Below are 16,543 nucleotides of genomic sequence, written 5' to 3' on the forward strand. Positions count from 1 at the left end.
CAAAACAACAAGCTTCTGTGTTTGTAACGTTCACTACTGGGCTAGGACTAAGCTTTGAAGGATGCAGGAATGTTCCTCCAGAAACCGGGATCCAGAAGGGCTGCGAGGCAGAAGGAACAGTCTCTGAAACATGAGCATCTACAGGAGCAGGCGAAGCTGAGGTCCATGGCTGCCTTCTTGGAGGCAAAATAAGTCTCTAATCCAAGTGCAATGAGAAGTATGTTGCGAGGCTCCAGAGGGATTGAATTATGTAGAAAAACCAACACTGTTCAATTACGAGTTGTCCAAATGCTCCTAACATAGACACAAACTGTCTGCGAGAACCCGAGCCTGCAGCTCGCTGCAAAGAAGCTCGGTGGGGCGCGGGTTCACGGCGGGTTGTCTGCTCCGTGGTTGCTGCTTATCTGCACACACTGAAGCGTGAGTGAGCTTCCCCTCCGTCCCCGGAGGCAACGCGCGCGTGGACAGACACGGCGGTGTCGCTGGCTGCGAGTTTGCACGCTTGGGTTCACGTATGGTACCTGCTGGTGTGACCGCGTCTTGGGCGGAAGGCAGCGAGCAGCTGAAATGAGTCCTCGAAGGAACGAGCATATGCACCTCCTGATTTGCAAGATGTTAGGTACGCGTTAGCTGGAGGTCTACAATGCAGAGAAGCTGAGTGCCAGCGGCAGCGATGAAGAAATCAAAGAGAACTAGCTAAAGACTTAAGCTGAATCTCACAGAATCACAGAACGGCAGGGTTGGAAGGGACCTCTCCTCTTAAGTATCACATAACTTCCGATTGGAAACGATGGATCCCAGATCACTGGGACAGTTAACTGGGCTGGGCAGAGCTAGAGTATGTAGCGTGAAGAGCAACCCTGGCCTGCACTGTTTGGAAACAAACTGGATGAGCTAATGAGCCTTCCCACTTCTAATTGCTTTTCTGTCCTGGCACGGGTAAATTAGCATCCTGTTTTCTTTGCTTTTCTTCAGTAAAGGCTTTGGAGTCCTTCCTGAACAGCCTGTCACTGAATAAACCCGTGTTACTTTAAAGGAGATGTGGTTGTTCATCAGCGCTGAGCTCTTCATTAGCCAACGCGAAGTGAGAAGAAGCGACGTGGTAGAGGAAATCACGTGGCTTTCTGCAGAAGTGCTGGCTGCTTTTAAAAAAATACCGTATGTTTTTAAAGACCGCCTGTGCCTTGGCTCTCAAGGATTTAGGATCTTACCCTCTGCTACGAAAGATCTCATCGATATCAACTAGATACGAGTTGAGGGAGAGAGCATGGCTTTGAGATGCTCTCTGACCAACGTCTCCGGGACGAAGAGGGCTGATTCCCTGCAGCCTTGGTGTTGCACGAGGAAGGTTAACTTGGCCCTTTCAAAAGCTCGAGGCATTTTCATAAAAATAAAGCCTCAGATTTGTAGAAGGTGGCAATACCCTGTGAGCTGCCTGTAAAAAAACCTTGAAGAGGCATGCTGTTTGAGATTGTTAGGCTCAGGGTGGAAATAAGGGACGGGGAAAGAAGGCGTCGTTTTCTGATGCTGCTGGGCTTTGTAGCTTGGACAGCTTTAGAGGTTTAACTGTTTGTAGCTGCATCGAGATTTTTCTGGTGAAAGGCGCTTGGCAGGTGCGATCTGACAGTTTCAGGTGATGCGCTCATTAATTTTGCTGTCACATCTGACGCATTCAGAAATTACTTGGAGGTAGAGAAGACAAAGATGGTGGGGGACAATGCTTAGGAGAGCTCCCCCTTGCCGGGCCGCCTCTGTGCAAGCCGCCGTGCCTGTGGGTATAAAGCCCATCACTGTCTGATCCCAGCGGAGGAAAAAGTAGAACGGACCTCTCCAAAACACCGCCTGCTTTCTTCCCTGTGGGAGCGTGGGCTCATGGAGGAGCAGACGCTCTTCCTTCGTCCCACGCCGGGTATTCCTCGGGGCACGCGTTGGCCTCTGTCCCCTCCTGCCCTTGCCAGTTTGAGTGCGAAGCCAACGGATTCCTTTTGAGTCAGCTGGCAAATACAACTCGCGTGAAGTGGCTTGAGATATAGTGAAATGCTTGTAATCTGTAAGTATTTCCTTTTTTTTATGCCTTGTTCTCAGTTCTCCAGAACGTGGCCCATTTCCTATGTCCGATGTAGCGTGAGAGCCCTAATGAGACCAGCGATGCGGTGTAGGTACTGGCAGTAGCCTCTCTGCCCCGTTTGCTGGTTTCTTGCCAAATTTCTCTCTTCTTTTGCAGAAGTCGCTCCCAGAGACTTCCTTTACAACCCTGTGGCATGCAGATACCTTCTGTGGCCTCTTCGGGTGTTCTCTTTGAAGAATGATTTTCTTGTGCCAACAAATAAGGAATTAGTTAAATATTCATGCTTGATATTCTGCTCAATGGCTGTAACGTACTGCAGGGTTGTTTTTTTTAACGCGGCTGGAAAATGTTTGGTTATATAAAGGCTTGTAGATGCTATCAGATGGCTTTTCTCAGATACGGAAAAATCTGCTTCATCAGAAGGTGAATACTAATGAGTTTGCGTCTAATGGGCAGAGTAGAGTTCCTTTGGTTGAGCAAATTGTTTTAAAAATTAAACCAGAGCTTGCAATGACCTGGGACACCAACCTGATGGCAGACAGTTAAGACGGGGTACCAGGACAAGATGAAGCAGGACCGGCCGGCTGCGGAGAAGGTCTTGCAGCTACGAAAAATGGATGGAGAAAGTGCCTTTTCCTGCAGGGGTAGGAGAGCGGGGATGTAGATAAAACCCAGAGCTCAGACTAACTCATTTCCTCATGAAATGTGGATATTGAAATGTAGAAATTGACTTAATCTTCTCTGCAGGTTGGTGCAGAGCCAGAAGACACAGGTTTTGATTCTCTTTAAAGGGTATAAAAAAAAGTGCTGAAAAAAGCTTGCTTTTTTTTTTTTTTTTTGTCTTCTCACGTGCTGTTTGTGCAAAACCTTCCCCCCTCCTGCTCTTCCTCTGAGACCCAAACCTCTACACACCACCGTGGCGTGACTTCACTTCCTCGATCGCAAACAAACCAGCCGTGTTAACTTTTTTAAAAAAAAAAAAAAAAAAAAAGAAAAACAACACCCCGAAACCCTCACAAGTGGGAGGGTTGACAAACCTACCGACATCCAATTTATCATGCAAGATTTTAAGGTTTCCTTTGTGCACTCATCGCGAGTCCTCACCTTCAGCGGGCTGGGTCCTGCGTCCCAAGTGAAAGTTCCTCGGTTTGCCCCGTGAATCTCATTCCATCCCGCGCTGCAGACAGACACCCCACCCCGCGCAGGAATGAGGGGGCCAGGTCGCTCGGGAGCGTACCCTGACCTTTTACACTCCGAGCTTTTTCTTTTTTTTTTCTTCTTTGCAATACCAAGCAGGATTATTAGGTCAATGGTTTCTGTAATCTGCAGAGGATTACGCTGGTCTGCAGCTGCTGTAAACTATAGGGGCTTTCCCTTCAAGGAAAAAAAAAATAAAAAATCTGTCTGTACTCCAGAGGCTTTTAAAAAATCCTTTTCGTTGGTATTTTGCCTCTAATACCTCCCTTTCCTCTCCCACCCCCTGCACTCGCTGGCTTGTGTTTAAACTCGGTCCTGGAGTTTTTTGGCATGCAAGTTCCTTTGCCGTGGAGCTGATCTTGCAGAGAAGGATCCCTGCACCGTTCCCAGCTGAGACAGCGCAAACCAGGAACGGGATTCTCGGGAACCCGGTCCCTTTGCTCCGGCTGCCCCTCGGCAGGGAGGGAGGTTGGCTCCAGCTGCAGGCGTAGAAGCTGCTCTGGCCCTGCTGCTGTCCCTGCGTGCTTTGTCCCCAGGTCACACTCAGACCAGAGGTTGCGATGCTTCTGGCTCTTTTTGTGAATGAATTCAATTTTCAAAGCTTCCCCCGCAAAGAGAGTGGGGCTGGGTGAGGTGGGGCAGGCCGCTCGGCCACACCATTTCTCTCAGGGGAAGAAATGGCTGTGCTCATCAAGACTTGCCATTTTAAGAGCCCTTAGGCTCTTAAGACCCTGGAATAACCAGGTGTCTGGCTCCCTGCTTAATCCTTGGTGTAACGTTGACTTGCGTAGCTCAGTCTTGGCTGTCACGGCCTTTTCGTCTAGTGGAGAAGTGGGTTTGGCGGGTTTTTTTCTGATTTTCATTCCCACATCAGCTGTGTCCCAGCACCCACCTGCCAGGCAGAGCTGTTGGACCTGAGCTGCTCGTGTCGAGCATCCCCTGCACTGGTGTCACCTAACGCCCCTGGCTCTCCTTCTGGGGTCTCCCAGCTCTCACATTCTCTTTCCAGCTTTTACTGCTTTAGGTAATACCTGTTTTCTGCCGCATTATGTCAGCGCTTACAATTGTGAGGGCTTTGGAGGTGGTTCATCTGAGAGAGCGGCATACGGGTACGACATTAAGTGCAGGTACCGGTTTTAGCAGACTGACGTTAAAGTCCTCCCATCAGCAGGCGTGTTCCTACTGTCAGGTTGTTACTCCCCGACTGGCAAGGAGCGAGCTGCTTCTATAAAAATTGACGGCTTTGTAACCCGGTTGTGTCGTGCGATGGGCAGGTGAAGTGATCCGTTGCGGTTCCCAAGGCGTGTTGTGTTTCAGCACAGTCCTCGGCGAGCGAGCTGTGGCTGCAGCCGCTGGCGAAGCCGGCGTGGGACGGGAAGTGAGCAGGACGACAGCCTGCTTCTCCAGGCCAAACAGCTCCAGTTTGCCACCCCGTTCTTAAAACGTGATTGCTGGGGAAAGCCCCGGTTTATGTCATCTCGTTGCTAGCGCCGTTCCATCAGGCAGGAAGACAAAAAAGGGATTTTCAACCCTTGCAGAGAAATCCTCTGCCGAGGTTGTGTGCCCGTCGCAGGTTGTTTTTCCTGGGATGCTGAAGGTGCTGGGAGGGACGGTGCTGAGAGCTGCGTTAGTGAAAAGTGAAATCATTTTAGGGTTATTTAGAGGCGAGCTGGTACGTGCAGAGAATTTTTGCATCTCGGTGGGTTTTCTTTAAGCAGCAGCCATCCCTGCGAGAAAGGAGGAGCTGGGATTAGCGCAAAAATCCACGTTGCCCTCACGCATGTCTGTCTGCGTCGCTTCCGAAATCCGCTGGGCTCCCATCTGCTGGCTCTGACAGCTCGCTTGGGCATCGTGGGCAGGGTCTGGAAAGCCCTATTCTCTTCCTCCAGAAAAAGCAAACAATAGAAGGCAAAGCAAATGTGTTCTAATGCTGCCACCTATCTATAGGTAGCTATAATTGCTCACCGATGGGCTTTCTGTTTAATTTTTTAATACGCTCTATGTAGGTCAAATTCAGTTCAAAGATGATTGTCCAGTGCTGAATGGCAGGAATCGTTGTAGTGGGGAATCGGGTGACGGGTTTTGTCTCTCCCACCCCTGGTCCCTGCCAGTTTCAGAAGCTGCCGCCTCCGGGTGCGTAAACCCGCTCTGATTCCGCAGCTGGAATTCCAGTGCTCTGCGATCCTTGGGGGTCTGCTCCTCCTCCCGCGGGCGGTTTCCTGAAGACGCTTGCAACACAAGGGTTGTGTAACCAAGCAGGCAAGACGCGAACGGGCAGTTTGCTGCATTCAAAGGTAGTTTCTGCGATGCTGACTTGGGCTGCTTTAACCTTTGCCAGGACTAAACTGCTCTTCCCCAGATAAACGGCATCTGAAAGGAGGCTCGGAACCTAATGAGAAAACTCTATTTGCTGGCGTTTCTGAAGGAATAAAAAGCAGGCACCGGTATAGCTGCAGTATCGTCCCTCGAAGGGGCAAGTGTGATTTGAAAAGACAGCAGCTTGTTCAGATGGAATTTGAGCTGCGAGGCAAATTTTTTCGAATCCTTCTCAGGCAGCATCTGAGACAAACGGATCTCTGGGCACAGGGCTAACGGGGCGTTTGCAGCGTAAGTAGCCAGGGGTTGCGTGCTGGCAGCGTGAGCTAGGAAGGATGTTACGCACAGAGCAGCCGAAGGTTTATTGGTGGCTGGGAACGATTCCCTCCCCATTTCTGTCTTCCTGTTTGTGTTGAGAAGTGACAGCTCCGACTTCTGCTGTGGCATGGCGCAGGATGCAGACGAGTAACGCGCTCTTCAGAGGGGATGGCCCTTGGCTAACCGTCTGTCCTTTCCCCTTTCCAGGTGTGGCAGATTCCCGAGAATGGACTCACCCTGTCCCTGACGGAGCCGGTGGTAGTGTTAGAAGGCCATTCCAAGAGAGTCGGCATCGTGGCTTGGCATCCGACGGCACGCAACGTGCTGCTCAGTGCAGGTACGCTGCGTCAGGGCTCTGGGGTCAACAAGCGTCTCTCCCTCACGTTCTGCTTGCACACCCAAGTCTTTTGGAGAAGAGCTCCTTGACCCCTTTTCCTTCTTTCCTCTCCCAGCTGCTTAGGGCCAGTGAATCACAAGACTAACGGCAGTGCCTGGGAACACCGGGACACGTGGCTCACAGCCCCGTCCTTATCTTGGCCTTTTCTTGTGTTCAGTTGACAGGGATGAGAACCAAGAAATTGTCTGGAGACATGAATTACAGTATTAAAATTGTTCCAGACTTTATTTGATCTGCAGGTTTCATCCGCTGATGGCTACATCTGCACTCTCCTCATCCCTGCTTTCATATACTTTTATAAAAGGTCCAACTGTTTCTCCTTTTCACTGATCCCTGCAAGGTGTCCCAGAGTTTGGCTGTTCCTTCCACAAGCTTTCATTTTCGGCATCTTCCAAATTGTCTCCTTGACTGGTAAGGTCTATGCAATGATATTCTTTTCACCACTGAAAAACAGTCCCATCATTATGGAAATTAAATGGCTAAGTCATTATCCATTAGCATGGTCTGAGGCTTTCATAGCGTGACCTTTAGGTTAGAGCCCAATAAAAGAAGCCAGTCCTTTCAGCTGGACTGGCAGATGAGCTGTGTGTTTTCTCTTAATATAAATGCCTTCTGAGGTATCCGTTTTGATCTGGTTTCCCCAAAAACGCTTGGAGTGGCAGACCTTGTGGCAGTTAATGTGATGAAACTCAGTGTGAGAACATGTAGAAGGAGAAGGTGATTTCTCTTAGACTCCTGTACTCACAAGCAGCAAGATATGTGTGTCCAGACAGTCCAGCCAGGATTACTCCTAAGAAACGCAGAGGAGAACGGATGCTGCAGGGTGACAATAAACTGATTTGGGATGTCTTTCGTGCCCCTTAGGAGTTCAGAGTGATTGTTATCTTTTGCCTCGTTACATTGGGAGCCTTAGGAGAAATTGCTCAGTCACACATTGTGTCTCCTTCCCTTACCTGCTCCTCCAGTCCTGTTCTTTCTTTTGCTTTTCTGCTTGTCCTCGGCTTTATTCTTGGTCTTCTTGCTGTCTGGTCCTTTAACAAAACCACCCACCTGATGGTTGTAGTCCATGTGAAACTGCTGACCTCAGCTTTTGCTGCCTGCCATTCTTTTTTCTCTTTGTTCTGCTGTTTCTCCTGCTGTCACTTGCCTGTTTTCCATCCGTGCCACTTTTACCCCTTCTGCCACAAATCTCTCTGACCTGAGAAGCAATGACTGGCTGCCAGCCAGCGTTCTCATGTGTAGAGTTGTAAGAACATCGCCTCTTTGCCCTTGGCACCTCTTGCTCGGTAGTCCTGCAGTTGAGCCGAGACCCGAGAGCTCCTGCGCAGAGCTCCTGCAGTACCAGCGGCCAGGACACGCTTTCACAGACCTCCTTCAGCTGCGCCACCACCTCCTGCTTTTCCCTTCAGCTTCCTCTCTGCTGGGGACCTCTCCTGTCCCTCCTGCCTGCCCCCTGCACGCAGGCAGCACCTTGGCTGGGCCGGTGGCCGTCTGTGGGAGCAGTGCCCAAACACTCCCACGTAAACTGCCTTTGTCTGGGACAGCTGCGGCACCTCCGAGAAGGTGCTCACCGCTTTCAAAGGCGGAGTTTCATGCCTCCTCTGGCTGCTTGGTCCCCGCTCTGAGCCTGGATTTGCGTGAGGATGTCCTGCCTGAGGCTGCACGCGATGGTGCACAGAGCGTGTTTAAGAGTCAGCAGCTGAGGCTTTGGAGCTGCAACAGATTTTATTCCTTGTTCCCTACAGCTGGGTTTTTTTTCTTCTGTGTACACCGTTGTTGTGACTTTAGCTGTTATGTTCTCTTTTAGGTTGTGATAATGCAATCATCATCTGGAATGTGGGAACAGGTGAAGCCCTCATAAACCTGGATGACATGCACGTCGATATGATTTACAATGTGAGCTGGAATCGCAATGGCAGCCTAATCTGTACAGCTTCCAAAGACAAAAAAGTTCGAGTTATTGACCCCAGGAAACAAGAAATTGTTGCTGTAAGTTTGCGTGATAGTTAAAGAAGCAACTGGGTTTCACTCCAGCAGAGAGTTAGCAAGACCGTATAGAGAAAGAACCTTTTCGCCTAGTCTATACCATGTTTAGGTACATTTTTCAAAGTGAGGAAAAAATTACAGGAGGAATAGCAGTGGTTGAAGGATTTGTCTGGGTTTATTGAGATTAGTGTTTGAACTAGGATTTTAGGGCTGGGTTTTAAAACCTGCAGGAGTGTAATTCCACATCTAATCCTTGTGTATAATTACAGTTCCAAAGTTGTGTATGCGAAGTGGAGATTTAGCAGGCCTGCATGTGTGTCGTAGCTTGCACAGAAGTCTTCCTTCAGCCTTGCGAGAGTCTGATAGGCAAAGCTGAAATGAGCCAGGAATGACCACTTCTTTTGTAGTTTAGTAATTGGTTTCTTCCCTCAAGCGTCAGGTAAAGATAGCTGGATGTTGCTCCGTGTAGTCGGCATCCTGCGTGGAGGAGCAGTGTGTCCTGCCAGGGATTCTGTGCAGCTGGAAGAGGAGCCACCGCCAGGTGGGCGTCCTGTTCCTTGCTAGAGGCTGATCTGTAAATCTCTTTCAGGAGAAAGAGAAAACCCATGAAGGAGCCCGGCCCATGCGAGCCATTTTCCTCGCTGATGGAAACATCTTCACAACTGGCTTCAGCCGCATGAGCGAACGGCAGCTTGCTCTTTGGAATCCAGTAGGTTCCTCTCCCGTTATTACTTGGCTGTCGTAATGTCTGCTGAGTTACTAGCCCAGACCTGCAGCCACACACTACTTTCATAGCTCACGTTATTTGAGCCTGTTCCCTCTTCCATCTGCTGCCTGCTCCTGTGCAGGCGTCCGGTGCCGGAAGGTATTGCCGTCGTTTAGGCTGGGTGTTCAATCAGTAGAGGAAATGAGTTCTCTTGTATCCATCCCCGCTTTACCAAGGGCGGCGGTGAAGCTGGGAGCTGCACGTTTGCAGTGTCTGAGAGGGTGTACGCAGAGAGCAGAGGTCGCTTCGTTCTGTACGTTACGCGTGCAGAGCAAGACGGCGACAATCCCGCCACACTCGCCACAAGACACTCGCTAATGTGACTGTGTCACATCTTTCCCTTGACTTTGTGACTTTTCTTGGGTCCTGCTTTTGTTGCATTTTGTGATTAAAATGTCCCTGGGGAATGAATAGGCTTGTGAATGTTGACAGCATTTGTTATTGTGACGCACAGATCCTTCGGGGGTGGTGGAGACACCGCTGCATGTTCACTGGCTACAAAGAACTGTTAATAGTTTAGCTCTTATTTTAACATGAGCTTTTCCATTCTTCATTAGCATCACTGGTGTTTTTTTGTTTCCAGAAAAACATGGAGGAACCAATAGCCCTTCATGAGATGGACACCAGCAATGGAGTCCTGCTGCCATTCTACGATCCAGATACCAACATTATTTACTTGTGTGGCAAGGTAAGGAGGAGCTTTCGGAATGACTGGGTGTGTAGAGGGAGACTCCTGTGAGATGAAGGATGCCTGTGAAATGTTCCCCGAGTGTCTCGAGTGAGAAAGGTAGAACCAAAAGTTAGCGCTGCAGCGATGCTCAGGGCTGCAGACAAATCAGGCTGCTCCAAAATTGGTTTGATCCTCGCTCTGCAGGACCGTACAGAGAGCCTGTGAAGTCTGCCCTGTGGAGGTCTGGTATGTAATCGGATGTTTCTTTGAGATGGATTTACTTAGGTAAAGCTGCTCTTACTGCAGCAAGTCAGATACCATCATCAAAACGTCCTTTGTTGGTGTTGACCTGAGTGATTGTTCGTTAGTGTGGGAGGAAGATACATTTTAGATGTTATCCTCCTTGTGCTTAAAGATGATGGAGCATGTAGCAACACTTACAGTAATTTTGTGGGGTTAAATAAGAGAAAACTGGAATCATGTGCTCCTTTCTAAAAGCAATTTGTAGGCATTAAGTGCTCCAGAGTGCCCACTTCTGAATGCCGCCGCTTTGGACTTCCTACAAACGGGAGCCAAAGACAAGACAAGATGAACAAGTCATTACAAAAGAAGATCCGTACAAGTACATTCAAGAATCCCATCTTTGTAAACAGCTAATGAGAAATAATTGTTTTATATCTGCTGCCTCTTCTGCTGTTTCAGAGATGCTAGTGTAGTAGAGTTGCCTGGAATCAAAGAGAAAATGCTCTGTAGCCTTTCTGCCCGACTGTGACAGAAGGTTTAGCTTTTTCACAAGAGGAGAATGTGGACGTTGACCACCCCAGTCTTGAAGCAGGAGCTCAAGTCCCTGTACTGCAGGAGTTTGAAGAACAGCACTTCTCCCTGAGAAGCTGTTCAAGCTAATGTACTGGTTACGGTAGGGATCCGCTCTACGGCAGTTCTGCTAATGCCGTGTGGATATCGAGAACACGGCGCCGTGCTGTCTGATAGCGACTGCTGCGAGCAGCTTGAGATGAGACACGTACGACTGGCAAGCAATGGAAGTTTTAGCCTGAAAAAAAAAAAAAATAGCTGTAAACTGTATTACTCTGTGGCGGCGTTCCTGGAAGGAAAGGCTACGGGGTGAGACCAACGGCTGCCTAGCCTAGCAGGGAGCAGACGTGTGGGCACGGGGAGCACGAGCCCCTCCAGCCTCTGGAGTGGCCCTCCTCTCATCTCTTGCAGGGTGACAGCAGCATTCGCTACTTTGAGATCACGGACGAATCCCCCTACGTTCACTACCTCAACACCTTCAGCAGCAAAGAGCCGCAGAGGGGCATGGGGTTCATGCCAAAGAGGGGCCTTGATGTGAACAAGTGTGAGATTGCCAGGTAAGGAGAGGGGCTGTCGGGGAGGGTGGTGTCATCTTAGCGAGTCACCCCCGTGGCGAACTCAACCATTCAGAAATGGAAAAGTCCTGCTACTGCACCTGGGCAGTGCGGGCGCGTTCCTACAGTGCACGTCAGCCAGCTTGCTGCAGGCGCGTGGCAGGAGGGGAAGGGGCCGGGAGCCTTCTGTAAAACCCTTTGTGTTTTCACCCTTGGTGTGCCGGCAAACCAAGCACTGCTGGGCGTAGGGCCCCGCCGTTGGAAAGACCTCCCGGCCACACTACTGCTTTGTCGGGACCTGTGACGTGAAGCGATACTCGTGCTGGGCATAACGTGATATAACCTCAAAATATGCTGGGACTTAGGTTGAGTCTGTTATAAACGAGTGGGTGATACCTAGCAGAATACATTGTCTGCAGAAGACTTTGCACCAAGTTGGTTGCAGCCTACGCTGTCAACATACCGATGATGAACTTTTGGTGCCTAAATCTGCTGTCAGCCTCCAGCTTGTACACAGCAAGCGGGTGGGGAGCTGGTTTCAGGAATTTAAGGAGTAATTACAGCAGCAGGGCAGTGACCAGAGAGCAGCTCTGGCAAAGGAAGAAGGCGGCACCTCGGGAAAGCAGGCTTGGGTCACTGCAATGGCTTGTGTCACACCGCTGGTAGGGAGCACGCTGGATGTTGCTCCTGGAAGGAAGCCTTTTGACGCTCCTTTGATTATTACTGAAAGGAGGAGCCCCTGAAAGGGAGCAGAGCCCGCACTTGCCTGAAGCACGTGAATGTTTCAGCCGCAGTGCCTGGTGGCCAGGCTGAGGACATTGGAGTTAGTGGCACTGGCCCCAGGCAGGACTGCGAGGGGTGACGGGAGCGTGGAGACGCACGTGAGCGATGAGCAGAAGGCTGGCTAGTGTGTACCTGTAAATTGCTGGTATAGCACTTGCCTCAATGGTCCGAGCAGGGGGCTCGCTGACAGCGCCTTCTAGCCAAAGTGTGACCCCCTGAAGTCACCCAGTACCTAAGGGGGGAGCTTTGCACGCACCCAGGTGGTTTTCCCCAGCCCTCGCAGGGCTGCAAGTCCTAGCGCAGCCCAGCTGTGACTCCTTAGGGTGGCTCGTTTTCCCTCACCTCCGTCTCCCTGTACGCTGCTGTGCGTGAGCGGCAGAGCCGAGGCCTCCTTTGCACGGCGTTGGCTCGCCTCACGTCTAAATCGCACCTTTTCTTTTTCTTTCAAAGGTTCTTCAAGCTTCACGAGAGGAAGTGTGAGCCCATCATCATGACGGTTCCTCGAAAGGTGAGCCCTACGTGCTGGTTACGTGGTTTGAAGCCAGCTCGTGCCTTCCAGCCCCAAAGCGCTTGACCAATTCGTCTCTTCTGGCTTGCAGTCGGACCTCTTTCAGGATGACCTGTACCCTGATACAGCTGGCCCAGAAGCAGCTCTGGAAGCAGAGGAGTGGTTTGAGGGGAAGAATGCCGATCCCCTTCTCATCTCCTTGAAGCATGGGTACATTCCAGGCAAGAACAGGGATCTCAAGGTGGTCAAGAAGAACATACTGGACAACAAGCCTGCCGCGAACAAGAAAAGTGATCTCATAAATGCTCCAAAGAAAGCAGCTGATGCCTCAAACTCTGTGAGTAAAATCCACAGGCTTTGGGGGATCGTGGCCCGAGATGCGATTACCGGGGCGCTGCATCTTCAGAAACAGTCACAACAAAGCTCGAGCATGTTTGACTCGAGTACCCTGGGACTTGGGTGCCAGTGGGAGACCTGGAGTTGGGGTGGCACTTTAGCTGTGGTGTTTCAGGCAAGGTTTCTGTAGTTGTGGAAGATTACTGGGAATTGTGACGCAAAGGAAAGCTTGACTTGTTCCAGCCACCCGCCTGCTTGGGAGAGCTGTGCACCTCTTTTTTTTGTGGTGGTTGTTTTTTTCCTGGAGAGGTGTGGAGTCTCCTTCCCTGGAGATATTCGAAACCCACCTCGATGCGTTCCTGTCCAACCTGCTCTGGGTGACCCTGCGTTGCCGGGGGGGGGTTGGACTAGGTGATCTCTGAAGGTCCCTTCCAACCCCTGCCAGTCTGGAATTCTGTGAAAACCCAGCACACAGGGAGTGGGACAAATGAACCTCAGACTATGCAGGTGCAGAAGAAGGTTGTACGAGTCCGTAGTTGGGGGCTGTAGCTAATGTGGGGTATAGTTGTATGTGGGAGTGACGGCTGTCGGTCAAGTAGGTCCCTAAACACTGTTAAAGAGCAGATATTGGTCCAGTATGTCCTTGAAGCTTGCCCTAGCCTTGAAGCCCCTGCCCTGCCTTGAAGCATGCCCTTGAAGCTGGTCCGTGCCCCGAGCATCCCGGTGCCCGTGCCCCAAGCATCCCAGTGCCCGTGCCAGGCGTGTGGTACGCGCTCGCCCCGCTTGCCTGCGCCCCCGGGCAGGCGTACGGCTCGCGAGCATCCCGGTCAGAGCAGCCCCTGGCTTTGAAACCTCCCGTCCGTCCGCAGAGCGCGTCCCGCCGGCTCTCCCAGCAAATACGTGTCTTGTCTTGTCTTCCAGCAAAACGAAGCCAAATTGGATGAGATCTTGAAAGAGCTGAAATCTATAAAAGACACGATCACCAACCAAGACGAGCGCATTTCCAAGCTGGAGCAGCAGATGGCAAAGATCGCGGACTGAGCGGGGCGAGCGGCGCTGGCCCCGCCGCCAGCCCAGGCACATTCCAGTTCCCCAGTTCGGCAAGCAGCAGCGTGCAGCATTCCAGTACGAGCTTTCCTGTTCTCCTAAATTCACGTCAACGAGAGCCGATGATTAAAAGCCAAGCTTTTTAGTGAAAAGATTTTTTTTTCCCCCCCCTGATGTTTTAATGAATTTATGTGACTGTGTCAAACAAGTCAAAAAGAATAAGTGCTACTTTTACAGTATTTTTTTTTTTTCTTCCAGATGTTATGAATTCTTCAAAAACAAATCCATTCTGACTTTCAATGTTGTGCCCAAATATCTTTTTCTAGATTTAGGGACCAATGCCACCTTGTTCTTAACCATTTTTTTTAAAGTTGCCAAAAAAAAAAAAAAAAAAAGAAGTTGCTTTTTATTTTTCTTATTTGCCACTTTGCAGTATTTGTGTTTTAAATCTAAAGGGACAGCACTGCGTGTGTGTGCGTGTGTGTGTGTGTGCGCGCGGGGTGGGTGTTTATACTGTTCAGAGAACAAAACTGAAGCTATTTTGTATAAATCTGACAATTTCGAACAATCAGATCGGTTTCCTTTGCAGTGCGGCCCAGGCTGCTGCTGAGACCCCTCAGAGATCGTACAAGCTGCCTTTCCTGCCTCCCTCACCATTGTCTGACAGTTTAAAGGAAAAAAAAGCAAAACAAAACAAAACAAAACCGTTTCTGAATGAGGTGATTCGTGCCACAAAATGCCTCTTCTCCTTTTACACCCTACAGAATTTTTAAACTAGCATCACGCTGCCCTTTTAAAACAGTCCCATGTTTTGGATTCCTCTACCCATGTCCAAACCGGGCGTGTTTTATTTGCCGGTTTTCTTTTTATTTTGAGGCAGAAGTTTACTTTCACGCAGGAAGTGGTTTTACCTTTATCCGTGGAGTCCAAAGTTTAAGGTGTGCCATGGGAGACGCGAGCGGTGGGACGTTGGCAGTCACCGGGTTCTCGCTGGCGTCTGCTTCAGCTCTCTGCCTTGCTGTAAATACTTCTGTTTCTGCACCACCGCGCTCTTCGGCTCCTTGGCTTTAAGAAGCTTTCGAAAATCCGCGAGCTTGCAATTCTCTGGCCCCTCGCCTTAGTTCTGGTGTTAGAAATTTAGACTCTGCTTCCAAAGCAGCATTAGCAGTAGCTGGGTGACTTTATCATGACGGGTCTCCGCAAGCAAAATGCCTCCGTTTTTTTTTTTTTTTATTATTATTATTTTTATTATTTTTTCCCCCCTCTCCATCGTTCCTGCCTCACCACCCCACCACGCCGTAAAACTTTGTAGAAATTAAGCAATTACTTGTTCCCGGATCAGACGAGTGACCTCCGTCCCCAGACCCCCTGCACTCCCAGGCCTTCGGAGTGGAAGGGACTGGGGAGGGCGGTTTTGATCCCAGTTTGGAGAACTGGTTTCTCACACGGTCCTTTGAGATTCTTGGAGCAGAGACCCCCCCGTGAGCGCCCCAGGCTCACGAGCTCCTCGTGGGATTTCTTGGATGCCTCAGCTCGGCAAACCTCTGCTCGGGTGAGGTGTCCCCCATGTCGGGGACGGGGCAGGCGCCTGTCCCTGCTCGCGGGCTGTGTCCCTGGCCGTGAAGAGGCTCCGTGCCACCCCCGCGAGCTCTGCCAGGCCGGGCTGGGGCCGCCCGTCCCCGCGGTGCCAGGGAAACATCGGCAACCCGTGTCCAATCCAAAGGTGGGCAAAGACTATCTGGTGCCCGAGAGCTCTCGGGCTGAGGAGCCTCCGTACCTGTCCCAGCTGGGATCGATCCCGGCTCACTGCGTCCCCGGTGTGTGTGCACGTGTGTGTGCTTGGGAGCCGCCGCGCCGCAGCAGCGTCCCCCCGCCCAGGGCATCCCCGGCGGCTGCCGCTCAGCGGGGGGGGGAGCCCGTCCCTTCATCCAGGCTGAAGTGATTTTTTTTTTTTTTTTTTCCCATTAGGTTAGCTAGCAATCCTCAAATTCTCCGTTTTTTCCAGTGTTTGCATGTTCAGAATTTACAGATTAAGGATTCTCTGTTCTGGAGGGATGTCTGTGTGTGTGAAGGCGAAACCACAGCGTGGGGACGGCCAGGCGACGTAGCTGGAGAGGCACGAGAACGGGACGCGGAGAGACAGCGGATGTGTTATAATTGCATAGCATGAAAGCTTCATAAAAGTGGGTTTGCTTTGTTTTAAGTGGCGAGCACAGCAGGAGGGACGAGCGTCCCCTGCCCTGTGTCCGTCACCGCTGATGCTGGATTCGTGGTCCAGATGCTCCGGGTTATTTGAATGTTTGGTGACGTTTTTGTATTGCAGTAAATGGCTGAGATGATGTGTATTTTTATTTCGATTTTTTTTTTTTTTTTTTTTTTTTTCTCCTGGAAAACAAAGCCAAACGTAATGCTCCCCCAAACGGTGATCTCTGTGTTGATTTGTATGTGTGACTTCAGGGTTGTGCGCTTGGGGATCTTTTGGTTTTTTTCTAATTGGAGGGAAATCAGTTTTCTGAGACGCTGGATTGAAATGCCCAGAGGAGGTGGGTGTGTGGGAGATGGTCCGAGGAGGGCGGAGGAAAGGCCGCCCTGGTTTTTAGTTTATAGCCTGTATTTTATTTAAATGAACTGATGCCTAGCCAGGCTCAACCGGAGTCAGTGCCTGAAGCTTTTTGTAGCCGTGATATCCCAGAAGAGAACCAGTGAAGTCCTGAAAGATGCGCTCTTATAGAGCGGCCATAGTATCTGTCCAAATATTTGCTTCCATTTTCAAAAGATAAAAGT

At 50.5% G+C, this 16,543-nt stretch overlaps 1 protein-coding gene across 2 annotated transcripts in view; it reads left to right on the plus strand.

The window, feature by feature from the left end:
* Positions 1–14,157, plus strand: part of CORO1C (coronin 1C) — a 58,776-nt gene extending 44,619 nt beyond the window's left edge. For both annotated transcript variants that reach the window (XM_063350765.1, XM_063350766.1), the window contains exons 4-11: positions 6,107–6,236; positions 8,104–8,285; positions 8,872–8,991; positions 9,632–9,736; positions 10,943–11,088; positions 12,319–12,376; positions 12,468–12,713; positions 13,634–14,157. In XM_063350765.1, coding sequence (XP_063206835.1) covers positions 6,107–6,236; positions 8,104–8,285; positions 8,872–8,991; positions 9,632–9,736; positions 10,943–11,088; positions 12,319–12,376; positions 12,468–12,713; positions 13,634–13,753 — 1,107 coding nt within the window. In that variant the 3' untranslated portion in view covers positions 13,754–14,157. The remainder of the gene's footprint in view (positions 1–6,106; positions 6,237–8,103; positions 8,286–8,871; positions 8,992–9,631; positions 9,737–10,942; positions 11,089–12,318; positions 12,377–12,467; positions 12,714–13,633) is intronic.
* Positions 14,158–16,543: the final 2,386 nt, after the last annotated feature.

This window comes from Chroicocephalus ridibundus, chromosome 13 (genome assembly GCF_963924245.1).
Source record: "Chroicocephalus ridibundus chromosome 13, bChrRid1.1, whole genome shotgun sequence".
Classification (NCBI taxonomy): domain Eukaryota; kingdom Metazoa; phylum Chordata; class Aves; order Charadriiformes; family Laridae; genus Chroicocephalus; species Chroicocephalus ridibundus.